General features: G+C 37.2%; 1 protein-coding gene across 13 annotated transcripts in view; it reads right to left on the bottom strand.

Moving 5' to 3' along the window:
• PTPRM (protein tyrosine phosphatase receptor type M) overlaps nucleotides 1-18,428 on the bottom strand; it is a 467,851-nt gene that overhangs the window by 300,562 nt on the left and 148,861 nt on the right. For all 13 annotated transcript variants that reach the window (XM_071554784.1, XM_071554787.1, XM_071554785.1 and 10 more), the window contains exons 4-5: nucleotides 13,973-14,051; nucleotides 10,897-11,012 (exon numbers count right to left, since the gene is read on the bottom strand). In XM_071554784.1, the coding sequence (XP_071410885.1) occupies nucleotides 10,897-11,012; nucleotides 13,973-14,051 (195 nt within the window). The remainder of the gene's footprint in view (nucleotides 1-10,896; nucleotides 11,013-13,972; nucleotides 14,052-18,428) is intronic.

The raw sequence follows: 18,428 nt of genomic DNA, 5'->3' as shown, positions 1-18,428 counted from the left end.
TGTTCCAGCCTTATGGGGGGGCTGGGAAGGATTAGAGTGAGTACGAGAAAATGAGAAAGTAGAGTTCATCAGTAAAATTTTCATCCCTAAACACAACTCAAAGTATAGTAATGCAGGTATTTGCCTTTTCTATGCAACTGCATAACAGAAAACTTAAAACCAGTGTGCTCCTGTCCCACATTCCCATCACTGGAAAATGTTATCTTGGGAAGAAAAGCAGCATTGGGATGAAGAAACTCTAACATGCATGTTCTGGGGACAACCCGAAGTCTATTCCAAAGTTTAAAACAACAAGAATTGCAGCCAAAACCAAAGCAATACTGAGTTCTACAAGGCAGGTAAGCAAGAAACAGCCAAGAAAGAAGAATACATAGATTTGATGATGAGAAACCACACCCTCTTAAACACTCAGCTGTGGCTCCTGAAAACATTCTTCCAAATAGCAGGAATGATGGCAAGAAGACAGGCAGGCTGATGGTTAAAGCCAGCTGTTGCAAACCCCTCACCATGACAGTGCAATTTGTGAATAAAGACAACCACAGCAGTAATAACCACATGTTGGTTCATGTAACAGGGGAGCTAATGAAGAGTTTGGCTGGAGGTGTTCTGGTGTTAATTACTGAGCAAGTCACAGTAATTAAGTCACAGTTTAACAGCTCCTACCCCCAACACTCACCTTTCCCAATTCTCTTTTTCCTTTCCTTTCCTTTGAATTTAATTTAAATTTTATTTTCATTTTACTTGCCTCCAAACAGTTTCAACAGCCCTTATTCTTAAAAATAAAAGAAGCCTCTGCTCAACTCGAATGTGAACACGATCCCTCCAAGTAGTAAGTTTGTAGATTTTCACTACAGTATTCATGGTAAAGGTCATTGTTTATTTCTCCCAAAGGTTCAAGACTTAGTGTAGCAAGTTTGTTGCATTTATTTTATCAGTTGGCTAATTCTTATGTCTCTTTAAGTGATTATACTGCTGCTGAACAGTGCTTCACATCAAGGAGGTCTTTGGGGTCCAGAAACACATATGCTTACTGTGTTCTTGAAAAGCATGTTGAATTTAACCAACCACCTGTGACGTATGGTCAGCAGTTTCACCTTGGGTCTGGCTAATCACCATGTACTACACTCCAGGCTAACTGGAAGACTAACACAGAATCACAGAATCAAGAAGGTTAGAAAAGACCTCTGAGATCATCAAGTCCAACCTGTAACATATCATACTGTTTTTATTACAGGTCATGTTATTAAATGAGAATATATTTGGGGACAGATGAAGACAGAGGAAAGGGATAAATTTATGTATATCTCCTCTAAGTTGTGTATGTCCATAAATGTCTTTGGGTAAGCAAATTTTCTGCAAGTCTTTTTATGGAGTCAATTCATTAATATTTTGCAGTTTCTGAATACCTGATACACAGATCCAAAACAGGGAAAAAAGGAGGAAGAGACAAAACCAACCTTTTACCAGAAGCTTTTTGTCCAGAGGCCAAGTTTTATGTCATCCTTGCTATATAAAAATAATATTGTTGTTCTCATGTGGCACTTCTGACACACTTCATCAATATAACCTGCACCAGAGCATCTTCAGCAAAGGTGGAGGATCAAAATCTACTAAGTTTGCAGGTTACTTGCACACAAACTTTGCCAAGTTGTCTCCAGCTCTCTAAAGGTTTTGCACTGTTGTCCATAACTGAGGTCCTAATGGATTTAATAGAGTTTCCAATGTATTTCTAAAAGCAGAACCTCAACAGCTCATTCACTTTTCAGATTTACTTTTCCCACAAAACATATTTTAGTCACAGAAGATTACCAAAGAGATGGAAGATTAAGAGTATCGTTTTTGTGATATAAAGGCTTTTCTTAGACAAAATTTTGGATGCCTCTACTAGGAGTCTTTAGACTCCATACTGCATTCAAAAGCAAGAACAGCCAGTATACTAGCTGAAAACCAAATGCATATTTCAGTGTCTCAGACATAATCTCAGCAGAGTAGACTCCATCTCTGCTAGACAGGTCGTGAAGGCCTTTGGAGAACATCACCCATTATCACTCCTCGCAACCTGATGGAAGACTGACACTACTACAGAATAAGCACTTCTCTATCTACAGTACTTTCTTCCTCCTGCATTATTTTTCTGGAAATAAAATAATCCTTGAAATTAAATAAGACAATTTGCTCACAACCACTAAAGTTCTTAGTTTCTCTTTTGGCATCACTACCAACATGGTCTGTTGTGCTCATGGACCTGAAGAGTTTCTCATTTATAGGTTCTGAGTAATGTCATAACATAAAACTTCACAGCTGCTTCTGTCAGGTATTTCCACCAGAACTCAACTATTTGGGATAACACTAGCTTCCACACCATTTAGGAATGGTGGAGCTGGTACATGAGGATAGGAGTGATGTTTATTCTTCCATGTACTCTTATCTGCATTAGTTTAGTACTAATAATGAAACTCCCTGACAATTCTTTGTGGTTACCAACATCTGACTTTTGTGCCAGGCTGGGTGGATGGGAAGGCTTACCCTGTAGAGCAGCTCTGCTGGCCAGGCTTGTGCCGTGTTTCTGAGCAGGACAATATAAGGCTTATTTTTGCCTCCACTATCACAGCGGCACCATCTCGTACAAGTCATGTAAGGCTAGAATACAGACCCAGAGTAGCTATCACACCATCAGGCATTTGAGTTTTTTCAGCTGTGCATTTCACTGGTCATAGTATAAGAGTGATACACAGCACCTGATGTATCAGTGTCACTGAAGCTAATCTATAAGGGGAAGGATAGTGTCCAAGAAGGAAAGTCTCACCTTTATTGTACATTCCCAGTGCACTCCAAACACATTCTGTAAATTCAGCTGCACATAGTTTACTCATAAAAAAAAGCTAGGCTCAAATGTTTCTGGTGGTCGGCTTCAAAACACCAGTGAAGTCAAAGCACTTCACAGAGACATAGATTGACTTCAAGATGACTTTTTGTTTCTTGCCTATGCTCAGTGGAATTTATCTGTAACAGTCCACAATGAATTAATTGCTCCCAGTCTCTAGTATGAATAATAATTGAAGATTCTGTAACAGAAATCTCAGCATCAGAGAAAGATTAATCAAATCTATATACACAGAAGAATAAAATCAGTAAGTCCACATAAAGAAAGTATAAAATAGGCATCAGATTATTCATATTTAAGGCAGATAATGAAGGAAAAGTTTTCATCAAATATCACAGCTTCTGAGACACTGGCTAACATAAACATGATACACATCACAAGTCTCCTACATTCTGTTCTTCATACAAGTTTTTATGCCATATAGTAAGATTACTATGCAATTACTGAAAAAACCCCTAAAACTGATTAATATCAATTAATAGAAAATATAGAATATATACTTCAAGAAAGCCGCTAAATGTATACTGGAGAGGAGACAGGCACATAAAGACATTAACACAAATACCAAAATTTGGAAATAATATTACATGGTCACCAGAATTTAAAAAAAAATTAACTTTCAGCCATAGAGTAATGGATAGTGTCCTTTCCTACAGGGCATTAATTATCCTCCCAACAGTAATATCATCTTAGGTTATCTACAAAAAAATCACATCAGGATGCACATCCAGGATGCATGTAATCTCAGCAAAATCTTTAGTTGACTGATATCACTAAAACACTTCTCAAAGTAATGGACTCAAGACAATTTTCTGTGCTCAAGGTGCTTTGACCAGTCTCAGAAGACTGAGCTGTTTAAGAGCAGGAGGAAAAATGATCTTGTGAACTCTTTCAGTACACAAATACACCTATTGATCAAATTCCAAGTATATTAACATTGAAAAGAACATCCTCTTTAGGTCTATCCCATCCCATTGTACAGTTTACATTAATAGTTCCACCTGTTTGGGTTACCAAGTTCTTACACATTGTCACATGAAAGGGAGGAGGGAGACAGAAATGCAAAGATTTCTAGTCTTAACTGTATTAATAAGAAATTATTAGCAATAAGCACTTCCAGACAATCAGATCCTTATGTTTCCCAACAGTGCCTATCGACTATGGACAGCACACAGGCTGGAAGGGTTTCTGACCTCTGATATGAAGCCACGTTTAAGCCAGGGAGAACTCATCAGCTAAATAAGCGCCTCCAGAAAATTACAGCCTTATGAACCCAGCACTGTCTGCTGAACTGCTGGATAGAACACAGGCTGGAAGGTTTTCTAACCTCTGCTTTGAAGACACACTTAATAGCGAGAAAAGAACTTTCTCCACAACAGCTCCCAAAATAAAATTTATTAATACAAGTATGTGACAGTTATTGTGGATTCCGCTTTGCCGGTGATAACATTCAGCTGCAAGATTGTATTTAATTGATAATAAAAGAGCCCAAAAGAAACAGCACAAAACACATTTTACAGGGACAAGCATATCAAACCTAAGTAATACAGCAATGTATCCCATTTTCACGATAGATAAAAACTAGCAACAAAAACTACTAACCAGAAGCACAGCCACCTAAAACACTTATCTAGACACTCTTTCAATAACATAGGACAATAAAATAGTTGCACATCACTCTCTCTTTAACACAAAAGAACAGACCTGCTTCTTATCAACACACATGTTGAAAAAGAAACTTCACATTGCAAAAGAAAGCAATAACTAATATAAAGTAGCAAAATGTAAAGTAAGTTACTGTTATTAGTATTATGGTAGTAAAACACAGTTAGTGAAGAAGGTGCTTATTAAGTAAGAATCAAAGTAGCTGTTAGTATAAGATGTAAGGTGGAATGTATAAAGGAATAAGCTTTGTAAGAAAGTAAAGTTAAGAAAGTAAAGTATAGAGTATAAAACACACATGGTTCTCACCCCTACATTGTTCCAAGAGGAGGCAGGACAGGCTGCCAGCAGTTACCCTTGCAGAGACATGGCATTTCCCCCCTCTCTGCTTGAGTTTAAACTCCACACTTTTTATACCTTTTTTTCTTCATGTGGTTTTGTGTGACTAAGTCAATGCTGAGGGGGTGATACAGATGCCTAGGGGGGAGGTGGCTCCTCTAGTAGTCATAGAAGATATCGCAAAGGAGGGCCATGTCATCCTTGACAACACTCCACCCTTTGTTAATCTCATCCCTTTGAAAGCTTTTGTTCTCCTGGAGCACCCCTCCAGGAGGCTGAGGCATTTCCCTCAACCCATCAAGGTTTATCAGGGCCATCAATCACCCCACAACTCCACCTCATGACTATAGTCACACAAACCACACAATATCCAAATTAGAGCTATGCAATATGATGTGCTTTTATATTATGGGGGTCACCTAGTATCTGTGGAGGTAACTTATGAGTTAATTGTTTCACGATTACTTAAAATTTAATATACAATACAATTACTAAGAAACATAAGGATCTGATTGTCTGGAAGCGCTTATTGCTAATAATTTCTTATTAATACAGTTAAGACTAAAAATCTTTGCATTTCTGTCTCCCTCCTCCCTTTCATGTGACACAAATGTATATGATTTAATCTTAACAGGTAAAGTACTGTTTCATTATCTTAGTACTCAAAAAAAGGTGGAAACACTTTTTTTTCCTCAAGTGCTTTAAAACTTGGCAATGAAACTGGTAATAATATGAAAGTCTCAGAGACTTTACAGTGCAACAAAAAATTATTACAAAACTCCAGGACTTTGGTTCACCTTCTGGGATATTTCATTCAATTTGCCTAAATAAGTACATGCGCACACGCACACACACAAACTGTTTTATATATCCAATAAATGTATTTTATTTTCATCATCTGCCAGGAATCATTTCACTGGTTCTACATTCTTACAAGATGTTTTTGATACCTCTCATTTGTGTATGTGTGTATTCCTGAGGAAAACAATTTGCTTTCCAGAACTCACTCTGACACAGGACTATATCTCTTCCTTTGAAAAAATAATAAATAATGCATACAGGTTGTTTTGTATATAGACGAATAAAATCTTTGATACTCTTCACACATTCAGCAAAAGATTATTGAAGATACAAAAGAAGATACACTGAATAAGGTGAAAGACAGCTTTCAGGAAAGACAAGAAGAAAAGCCAAATCCCTTATTAAGAGGGAATAAACTATTTACACAGGGTAGAGGAGAGATTGCCCATTAGAGTGACTGTTCTTAGCTTCTTGGCTGCAAATAAAGTAGTACGTGCTCTGCATGCATAAACCACAGGTATGATAGATTTCACATTCTCCCATTCTATCAGAGAATACCCATTAGTCTCTTGCTATTGGTAAATATGATGATGCCACTCACTACAGCTGTCAGACATATCCTCAGATCCTACTGTTATTTGCTTTCCTTCAACTAATTTTTACTCTTAGTTTTCTATTTCTGCAATAAAAGTTATGTGTTTGAGAATTACATTTTAAAATAATTATTTACATTTCAACCATATTCTGGAATGAAGCTAGAAAAGATTAATTACTTCAGTGAAATGGTTACCTCTCTTTCTCATCAACTGTAGCTTTCCACTGTTTGAGGAACCTCTCTCAAGAAAGGCTACCCCCACTGACTCAAGGTATGCCTGAAAAATGCCACATATTTAGTGACACTACAACAAATCTTTAGAAATTATTATCAGAAAATTGTGTTGTGAAAGATACTGAAATGGAATTCCATAATACATGTCTATCAGGTTACAGCAATTTCCCTGAAGTCACACTCTAGATCATTCTAAGAACAAGGAGCACACAGAGGGAACTGAATGAATCCACTGCAAATCAGGAGAAGCAGCAGATGAGGATGGGAAAATAAAGAGATGGAGCGATACCTGAGAAGCTAAGCAAAAATAAGCCAATTGTTTTCAGCCCATAGGCTGCACCAAAAGCAGGCAATTTCCAAAAAAGAATTTTACCCTCTCTCTCCTATAACACAGATTTGTGTTTCCACAGTTAATTAAATATTAGCACAGGCTTTTCAGAAGACATTGTCTCAGCTGCTTTCCTTTCTTCCATTAACTGTTCTGTATTCCACCTGTTCATTTCTTTCCAACAGCAGGAGCATGGTAAAGAGCCCAGGAATGACAGTTTTGCTCAAGCATTCAGTAGAAGCAAAAAGTGTCATCCCATTCTGGCAATAACCTGTGTTGTCCACAGATGTGAAACAGAAAATGTAAGCAGCTTGGAAAAATCTGTTCATTAAAGACTTTCAGATTAATTTTTAAGGTATTTCTATGTTTAGAACATAATGGGGATGTGAATTCAAAAACATACAGTCTAACCAATGACCTTATTAACTGGAGTCTCGTTACAACAAGAAAAACAAATGTGTATGATGCTGTGTTGTATTCTTTCATTTGACTTTAACCTGAAGTGGTATCACTGAAAATACTCACAATTTGTTTTCAGGTTATCTGACAAGCTTGAAAGCACAGCTCAGGCACCAGAGTGCACGTCTGTCTAGTGGGGTGAAGAAAAATGTTTTCCTAGTAAAGCACTGCACTATGCAATTGGTAAACAGCTTTCCTTCTTCCCCTTCCCACAAGAGTAAATATTGATCACAGCATCATGAAACAAATTTCATGCCTCAGTGGTCTAATTTGGGCACCTATTATATGAATTATGATTTCCTCATCACCCTTTCAATTTAAAAAACTTCCATGATACTCCATAAATTAATAGACTTCATATTCCATAGGGAATAAGAGTTGGATAAGCCTGAAAAAGAAGGGGAAAAAAAAAAAGACAAAGGAGCAAAAAATATGATCTATGGATTTCACTTAGGACTGCTTCAAGGCCTTGGTATTAATAAACCAAGAACATCTCTGCTGCTTCCAACAACTACTCAGCAAAGACAAGGAGACCAAAATAACCAACCAACTTACCACTATTCATTTGTTTTAGGCAACATACATCACTCACAGTCTAACAGACCGTAAATAATAAAATATTTGCTCATCAGAAAAATGTGTCCTACTAAACTTGAAGTCTGATGCATAGAAGTGGAGAGGCACTATATAAATGAGTAAAATCATGCCACCATGGGAAAAAGCAGAAATATCACTGAATTTACAGTGTTCATGATTTCACTCTGGCAATTTACCTGTACTTCAGACTAATGACATGAATCTGAAAAAAAATGACAGGTACAGGAAATCGTTTGGGAGCAAATTATGTCACAGTATTCTGGAATTGCCAAATCCAGATAGATTAGGCCTCCTGATATGATTTACATGGCAGAAATGCTGAGAAGCCCCTGATAAAAGCACTCAACTATATTTATTTATTTATTTAATATTATTGGCCCCTAAGGTTTTATAAACATAATGAAACAAACCACCAAAACTATAGTAGAAATGGCTTAGTATTACTGGTGAACAAACTAGACACTCCAGAGAGGCTGCACAATTCATTTGTGGTACCAGTAAAATCTGAATCCCTGTGACCCAAGTGCTAGTGTAAATGTTTCCAGAGAATGGTTTTCATTTTGTTATGACTCTAGTGCATATAAGAATGTCTTTCATCAAGACATTTTTTAGTTTAACACTGGTGCTAGTGCTTCCAGGAACAAAAGGAACTTGAATGTCCATTTGACCAGTCATATGATGCAGAAGATACCACGTTTTCTGACAGCTATTACAGTTAGCTGCATTGTATTCGTGGTCCTGTGGCCGTGTCATGAGATGCCATACCATATGCAGGAATATACAAAATTCTTCAGCATCACATCATGAAACCAGATAGTCAGCTGATTGATGGAGAAATGCAAGGTCTGGAGATTTGTTACCTGATAACCACAGAATCACTGAATATGCTGAGTTGCATAGGACCCATATAAAAAAAAAAATATATATATATATATCTATATATATATATAGATATATATATATAAAAAAAATATAGGTCATACTGACCCAGTATGCTAAAATACAACTAATCCTTTTGGCAACTGTATCTCACAGCCTTGATTTGCAGCATCCCACACACAGAGCTGTTTGCTCAGTCTTACTGTAAATTGCAGCAGACATCTGTGGAAACTGGCAAACAAGTATAAAAATAAATCCAAGCTATCCAGGGGATCCTGTCAACTTCTAAAATGTTCTTATGCAGAGGCACACCTGGAATTTGCACAACCTTGAACTGATTACCAGAGGGACCTGTAGTTGTACAGGCAGGATAAATAAAGAGTGGCTCTGCAGGAAGATAAAATTCCTCAAAAAGTCAATCTGCCACTACTTTCTCATCCTTCACATTGAAAAAAAAACCTCATAATCATGTATAAACAAGGCTCAGCAAAGATACTCTGGAATTACTACTGCTGTCAGAAATTTGTTTTATATTACATAAAACCTAGAAGGATATTTAATTTCTACGATAAAGAAATTACATTCCAGCCTTGTAAAGAATTTATGTGTGTCCTACATTCCATTAAAAAAAATAAAGCTGAAATTATACTGTCCTGAAAAGTGGAGGAAAACTGAATGGAATGAAGATTTCCCTATACTGAATTCTACCTTCAATTTTACAATACAGAATTATGCAAAAGTTCAAAGGTTATAGAAAGGATATCATTAATGAAATAGGAAACCATTATTTTCCTATACATGCTAAACCCATTCCATGACTGGAAAAATAATTCTTTAAAAAGATTTTGGTGGCTTAGGAAAGACAGGAGTCTAATTCAACCAATTCAAAAGTGTAGTATTTTCTTTAAAGGTGTTACAGAAATATCAGCCTTACATTATCATAGAGGCTGAAAATACCCATGCAAACCCAAATAAAACCAAAGGAGATTTTCATTGCATTACTGTATTTGATCAGGTTCTTTCTGAATAGACATAACAGTCATCACTCATATACAGATAAATAGGAGTCTTACTTATTTTTTTCTGTGCTAGATTTCATATAACTACTCAGCTGTTTAACCCATCACACTTACATGAATAATTTATGAAATACACATGCAATGTTATAGGAAAACTATAGTAAAAGTCTGAAATTGTTAAAACACCAACAATAGGGAATTTCATCTTTAAGTCCCACCTGTTACCATTGTTTCGATTTCTTTTATTCCTCCTCCACTAACTGCAACTTTATCTGGTTGATCTCCTTAAGCACTGTTTCATTTATTTTAATCTCCCTTTCTTCTCACAGACAGTGCCTCAGTTCTACCATGTTGTTTTCTATGCATGGAAATCAACTGGGATCTGGAGGCTGGTATATTCTTAATGCTTGACTATTGTTTCCTCTAGGGAACAACTCTGTAATGATGGCAGCAAGACAGCAATTAAACCTGCATGCCCATTACTAAAGAGATCAAGCAAAAAGGCATGTTTTTGATAAAAGATTACACATACAGATAAGGCAGATTGTCTTTACTGAAAGAAAATGACTTAGGGAAAGACTTGAAACCAGATCTGACACTTATCTAGAAGCTACATTACTGATTAAGTAATAAGCAATGGGCTCCATGAATATAAAAAAGATTTTTTGGCGCTATAATACAGAAGGTCAGATTTGACTGTCATATTGGTCTCCTCCAGACAATGCAAGTTGAGCTGAAAATACTAAGCACAGATGGAGGTAAGTCAAAAAAACCTTATGTGTAATATTGCAGTTAGCCAACACAGACATTATAATAAAGTCATGTGCTCTTCCTTGGGGATTTAGTCTTTACTCATGATCACCACATGTAAGAAAAACAGTATCTTTATTTTTAATAGGGCATTCCACTGAAACAAGAGAACAAAATCTTTCAGTATCATTTTCTACAGCAGAATATCTACTATGCAGCAGTTCAAAGGTACTATAAAATCTAATATTGATGAAATGGACAGCCCTATCATTTTTCACGTTTTGCATTCCTCTCAGAGTCTCTCCTCTCTCCAGATCTCATCCAGTGTATTAGGAAAGAAAGAAATTACCTGTAACCAGAGTCTATCACCTGAGTCTGTTCCACCATTCGCAGTGCATTGAAAAGTAGCAAACTGTCCTGCATTGACTTCTACACTCTGAAGACGCAAGAAATGGGGAGTTTTTGCTGTTGGAAAAGATAAAAGTATTGAAGTTATGCAAGATGAAAGTGCTGGCTATGAAAAATACAGCAAGCAAATGAAATAGTTCTGCTTTAAAAGGTTCAAATCACTGACTACACATTACATTCTAAGTTGGTTCACTTCCGTAGCTGGGAAAGAGCAGAACAGAAGGGTGCTGTTTAATTGTTCCTACTGTGTAAATTATCTTAGCTCAGCATCCCTCTTCTAATAACGTTTTATTAATAAAGATCATACTGGAACTAATAACGTTTTGAAGGAAAACCTGTTAGATGCTTACCCTACTAACTAGATTAAACAGTAAGTTAAGGGATATTATGAAGGGAACAGGTTCTTCTTTTTAACCAAGTACAGTGTCTATAGAATAGATTAGATGATGTAGAAATGTAGCACACCAAACAGCTAAAATACTAACATAACACTTCTCACCAACTACAGATGTATTCTTTAAATGCAATGCTTTTAAACAACACTGTAGATAAAAACAAAGCTCAGTGCATTCTCCATACAAATGCTTATTTTTCATTTAGAAAGGGAAAACAACTCCAGTAACAATTAAGGCGATATAGCTACAAATATCCCATCGAATTAAATTGATCTTCAAACAACAACTACGTTCTCTAAAGGAAGAAAGTGTGTATTTTTGTTTTACTGGAAAGAGTCAACCGCATGACACAGAAAAACATAGATATTTGATACAGAAATGTATCCTTTAAAATACAGTATTACACAACCATTCAAATCCTATGGACTTCTTCACTGTCTACACTAACAGATAAGCCAGGCTCTGAACATTGCTTTTTGACATGAAAATCTTAGTACTAGCATTAGACTGGCAAACTAAACACCTATTTTCTAACAGAGCATCATGACCATTTAAAGTGTTGATATGTTCTTAAAAGACCTATTACTGGCACAAAGTGTATTTTAAGGAATTTAAAATAACCAGCTACTATAATCCAAGAACAAGTTGCTAAATACCCAGTGTAAGGCAGCATAAGAAGGAGGAGATGGAATAAAATAGCCCAAATTAATATCTAACTATAAAAAATATATTACACTTCTCAACTAGGACAGACAGACTTAAGGCCAAAGTCATCCTCTTCTCTGCCTATCAAACTATTAATGTCAGACTATCCAGTAAAATTCTTCAGTATATTCCCCCTTTCTCAGTCACTATATTTTTTTTTTCTTCTGCTTTTACCCCACTCAATTTTACTTTTTCTTGGTCTTCTTAAACTTTGCAAAACTAGTTTTCTGAATTACCAAGTATGGCCTACAGGGAGAAGGACATTAGGTTTTAAAAACAAACAAACAAATAAACAAACAAGTAAATGCACACACACGACACCCACCCACCACAATTCATCCCTTTCATTTCTATGTGCTTACAACTTCCCCTCTGCCTGGTCTTTGTACTACACAGGCAATTGCCTATCCAACGATTTTCCCCTTTTCAATTTTTTGTTTAAAGAGTTCATAATTCCAAAAGTACTTTTTCTGGCAATATACAGAACAAACAGCATTATAAACTTTGCCAAGTTTTAGACACAGAGTAGTTGTATTCCAATTTTCACACTTTTTCAATTTTCTTGTAGACAATTTAACTGGTTTGATGTCTTAATTTCTAACATTTTAATTACTTCATCAAAGAACTTTTCCTCAAAGCATTTGTATTTCAACACTGTCACGTCAGAACTCTACATGCTATGGGCTATAACTCAGTCTCCATATTAGCAAGAGCTACTTGCAGGCTTTGAGAACTGATTAGTACAAATGCACAGATGAAAACTCTCAAAATCTGTATTAAAAAAAAAGTAAGCTGCTAAAATGCTGCTTGCTTTAGACCTATCCTACCTGGACCAAAGATATAAAAGATGTAACTTCAAAATGCAGAAGCACATATATTGTCTAACAATGTGAGAGCCTGCTGTGTTTATTAGAACTAAGTGAATCAGAAACAACAGCTGCCGATTCTGCTTAACTGTCTCTGTATTTGGAGAAATGTGTGTGTCTTCTTGCCACAAACACTAAAACAATTTTTATGAGGTTCTCCAGTACTAACAGATACAGTACTTTTTATTTGTAATCACAGCTCTTATCTAAAAGCCACAGTAAATGCATACAAGCATATAATGGTATAAGAGGAAGAATTACACAGAAGTTGGTGTCTTCTTCCACACAGTCAATTGGTCAATAAGATTACAACCTACTATTCCATGTACGACCTTAATACACCTTATTTAACCAATAGGATATATATGAAATTGTAAGTTATTTAAGAAGACTGTTCAATTACATCTGGATTACTATACTAAAGCTTGATTTACAAGGTTTGGTTTAGACATAATTTTTAAGAGAATTTAGGAGAGTTAAGTATTCCAAATCCTTAATAATGGGATAAGGAAATGTGTCTGAAACATGAGGAAGTAAAACAGTGTAGAGACTGAGCCATGAACCTTGGGAAGTACCCTAAGTCGCCTTGCTTAGCAAAGCCTCAGCTCTCAGCCAGCTGAGTTTTCTTCTTTCTAAGCCTTGGAAGAAATAATTGTATATATTCAGCTCTTCCGACACTCATATGCTCTCACTAATCTCTCACCTTGTGGCTGCACTGAATATTTGATGGAGCTAGAAAACTCATCCACGAACCTTAGAATCACAGAATCATGATGACTTGGTGGTTCTGCTCTAAAGGAATTGCTGTAATGCCCAGTTAGGGTCTGGGGCTCGTGCTAAGTGCTGTACACAAGGTGCATATATGAGAGGTGTCATTGAAGCCAGTAAGGTGCAATGATGCTATGTTAGCAACACTTTGTACATATTCAGCCTATATGTACAGCAGTGTCATTGTTTTCTCATATTTTCCTTATCTTTTGCTCCACATTTACTGAAACACAATGGCACATTCATTTTAGGGGTCTGGCTTTACAATAAGATAGGTACTTACTACATGGATGTCCTAAAACTTTCACTTCATCAATAGCCACATACCCTGGGTGACCTGAAGTAACCACTTCAAAAACAACCTGAGAAGCAAAGAGAGAATTTCAGTTAGCAGCTTTGTAACACAAGGAATATAAAAATATTCTGTTATGGAAAAATACATCAACTCTTTTAACGTGTTGAGAACACCTTGAAAACAAAATACAATCATAAAACCCTCAAAATGTGTTGTTCTTATCATTAAAATTAACTGGAACGTAAATTACATTTTTTCATGTTTACGTCATTTTTGGAGATTTACAAGTGGGACTATATATAGCTCACAGTAGAAATGACCACATCTTCCAAATACCCAGTCTGCAAAAGCAGTTATCTAATAATCATCCTAACTATTAAGATTGTTAGTTTATTTCCCATTCTCTGTCTAGGAGAATAAGTGCTTTTATTTTAAAAATTACAGTTCTGTAGTATCCAGAGATTTGCAGAGTATCAGACACAAACATACCTATGTTCAGGAATGTATTTTCCATTTTCCATGCTGTTAATCTTCCACCAAATGTAGTGAATTAAGTAAAGCAGATCCATTTGCCACGGTTTGTTTAATGGCTATAAATAGGTCACAAAATAAATGGACCGTTCTTGTCATTTGAATTAAGTATACTCTAAAGTAAACCTCTCCAAACTTTGGCAGCCTCAGCTTTGAACATCCCAAGAATGTTTATATGGAATAGAAGAAAATATGCCAGTAATGTTAGCAGGTACATTTCCAAACCAATGCTCGAGAAGTTCACACTAAAATCTAGGTTGTAGTTTTGGGGTTTTTTTGTAATACTCCAGTTTTGCTTGGCAAGTTAACTCTAAGTGCCTCTTGTATCTATCTCAAGAAGCACCCTGATGAAGACAAAGTTTAGAAAAAAGAACAAGCATTTCTCTCTATTAACAGATGTGACAGAGTTGCATGTTCTCAGTTTGTGTTACTATTTCTGAAAAAAATAATCATGCTGGTGCCCTTGGAAGAAGGTGGAGACTGCTCCATTTCTTGAAGAGCTACCAAGGCTATTCAAAAGAGAGAACACCTGAAAGACTGTAGGGTATGAGAACCATGACCTAGCCCTGGGAACCTGCAGTTAGTGCAGCGATGTTACAACACAGTAGTGAACAACAGGGAGCAGCCAGCCAGATCTCAGCAATGGTGGGAAAGTTTCCCAGGGAAATATGCTGCCACAAAGAAAGTCCCTGAGATAACTAAATCTAGCTGTGGAAGCAAAGACCTGCCTGTAAAAACACAGAGGGCTGGGGACTGTTACTAATTTGTTTCCTGTATTCTCTAGTGGCTTTGAGCTTTCTCCTTTAGGCAGAAAATACCCCAAAAATTAACTTTTTTGTTTTTATTGAAATATAACTTAAAAAATCAAACCTTTCTTTCTTAAGGAGCACTAAGTATAGGAAGATCTATGCAAAGCTATCTGAAATGCCTACTGGATCTATGATCCCATTACTGCAGAGCAAAGTAGGTCTCTTCAGGTTCTCAACTTTTAAACAAGCTAAGTTCTAAAAATCCCCATGAGGAACTGGCACATGCATACCTGTGGAGCAGCCAGCCAAATCAGTCAGAGGTTTTCTGCTAAAAATATTACTGCCAGATAAGAGAGACTAAACTATTTTTTTAAATGCTGTGTAATAGTGTCTTTTCTAAAAAACTATCTGACTTCCAGCAAGACCAGTAACCTGAGCTTTAGCAAAGAAAACATATGGAATACCTGAGAAGATCTCAAAATAATTTCTGTAATTCTTAACAGGGGAGCTTAGCTACAGGCTTTCCAACAGGCTTTAAGTACTTCAGTATTACTATACACTCACAGAAAAAAAGAAGCTTATAGATTCTAAACACAAAGCCATTCCTCCAGTTCACAGGCAAAAACTACAAACTGGAAATGACTGAATCAGAACTGTTTATGACAACAGCAGCAAAACACTCTAGGATTCATCTAAAATACCCTGCTGTATCTCCAGACAACATATGTCAGACAAAAATGTCATTGCCATTGCCACAAATAAATCAGGCAATGTATCAAGAAACTGCCAGTTGAACATACAACTGAATTACAATTCTTGACTTTAAAGTGAGCACGTTCCAAAGAAAAGTATTACAAATCAAAATACTGTCAGTTTAATCATGCTTCTATTAAAAGCAATAGCCAAGCTGATACCAACTTTGACGATGGTAACTTTCAGTCTCTTCTGACATGAAATATGCTATTTTTAGTAAATGGAAAGAAGCACTACAGTTAATAGTGTCACACCATGGTCAAAGAGACATTGCTGATGTATCTTTTACTTCCTATACAAAAGAACAAATATAGACTATGCAGCAAATGGAATAAGAGCAGCCCTGATGAGGACTTGTGCGTGTTGCTGAATGAGAAAGTCAGTAAGACCCAGCCACACACACTCGCAGCCCAGAAAGCTAACATTCTGGGCTGCACCAAAAGAGGATGGCTAGTAGGCCAAGGGAGGCTACTCTCCCTCTCTACTCCACTTTGTTGAGACCCCACCTGAAGTACTGTATCCAGTTCTGGAACCCCAAGGACACAAAACCTGTTGTAGCAAGTCCAGAGGAGGGCCATGAATATGATCAGCGGGCTGGAGGACCTCTCTTATGAAGACAGGCTGAGAGAGTTGGGGTTGCTCAGCCTGGAGAAGAGAAGGCTCCAAGGATCACAGAATCACGGAATGCTTTGGGTTGGAAGGGACCTTAAAAAACCATCTAGTTCCAACCCTCTGACACAGGCAGGGACATCTTCCACTAGACCAGGTTGCTGAGAGCCTCATCCAACCTGGCCTGATCACAGGACACCACATTACGGATATACCTATACCCACATATATAAATAATGGACCTCATTGCAGCCTTTCAGTATCTAGAAGGGACCTACAAGAGAGCTGGAGAGGGACTATTGACAAGTGCATGTAGTGATAGGACAAGGGCGCTGGCTTTAAATACAAATATGGTAGATTTAGATTAGATGTTAGGAAAAAACTCTGTACTGCAAGGGTGGTAAACCAATGGAACAGTTGCACAGAGAAGTTGTGCCGCAACCCTAGAAGTGTTCAGTGCCAGGCTGGATGGGGCTTTGAACAGCCTGGTTTAGTGAAAGGTGTCCTTGACCATGGCAGGGCAGTTGGAATGAGATGATCTTTAAGGTCCCTTCCAACTTAAACCATTCTGTGATTCTATGAACATGACAGCTATTCCAAGTATACTAATACAATCCCTGTTCTGTTCATAAGTTGTGAAACACTATCCACTGCAGCACACAAACTAGTATTTTGTTTTATTTAAACTGATAAATGAAGATTATGGACTCAAATATCTGATTATCTAAGCATTTTATCTTTTTACACTAAATTAAAAGAATGATCCTATGCATGACATGTTTCTGAAAGTCCTAGTAAGTGTGCTGCAGAGCGTGAGAGTGTGCTCAGGAATGGACCTAGAAACACTTCCCATAGCTCATTTATTCAGCAAAAACCTTTTATTAGGGATGTCAAGACTCTTCACAAATCTGGATCAGTTTTACTAGTAATTCCACTACAAAAGAAATACAGAAACTTATTTCACATCCAGTTCTATCCATCATTTCACATTTGAAAAGTAGGTTGCCTGGTAAACGTTAACCTTTTACTCCCACCTCCAAACTCTGCCTTTGCTCATGGCTGACGCAACACCTGCAGGCAACATGAAAGGCTCCAGTCAAAATAGAGACAACACTCCTGCAACATCAGACTAGGAAGCACTTAGATTTTTTGCCTATTATTCCACCACCTTATCAGTCCGGAAACAACTGGTTAAAACACTGAATTCATTTGTTCAGGAACAACTCTGCTGAACACTGCCCTGAGAGCTGTTTTACACCATTCTCCCCATCGCAGGGCTGCCAAACAGGAACCAGGCAAGCAGCTTAGCACCGCACTGTCCCTGATCCTCCCTGCTTCAGTGAAGAGCAAAATTAGCTTTTCATTCCTGCCATTTCCCCTTGCTATATATGAACAAAGAAAGGAGGTCTGTTCACCAACATAAATGCTTACTGCTGAAAATGTGCAGCTCAAGATAACCCGTCTGCTCCAAAGAACAATGGAAATAAACAGCTTTTGTTGCCACACAACCTCACTTCGTAAATTCCTGCCTTTGTTGTTGCAAAATTACAACGCTTTCAGTCAAAAGGTGGATTGTACCTAATATAAACACTCTCTACTTCACATGACTTAAAAATAGCACTTTACAAAAACAAGAAAGAGAAAGGAGTATTAAGGAAGCTCCTTCACGTTGGGCTGCAGTGCTGCCCTGCAGCATCCCCAGCGCGCAGCCAGCGCTGTATCCCCCGCGCTCTCCTGTCTGCCTGCACTGCCTGACTGCACGGAGCGCCTTTCTTCGACTGTACTTTACAAGGTGTCAGGAA

The sequence above is a fragment of the Pithys albifrons genome, chromosome 4 (genome assembly GCF_047495875.1).
Source record: "Pithys albifrons albifrons isolate INPA30051 chromosome 4, PitAlb_v1, whole genome shotgun sequence".
Lineage (NCBI taxonomy): Eukaryota > Metazoa > Chordata > Aves > Passeriformes > Thamnophilidae > Pithys > Pithys albifrons.
Note: the sequence above shows the minus strand (reverse complement) of the source record. Positions and strands in the feature narration are given on the sequence as shown.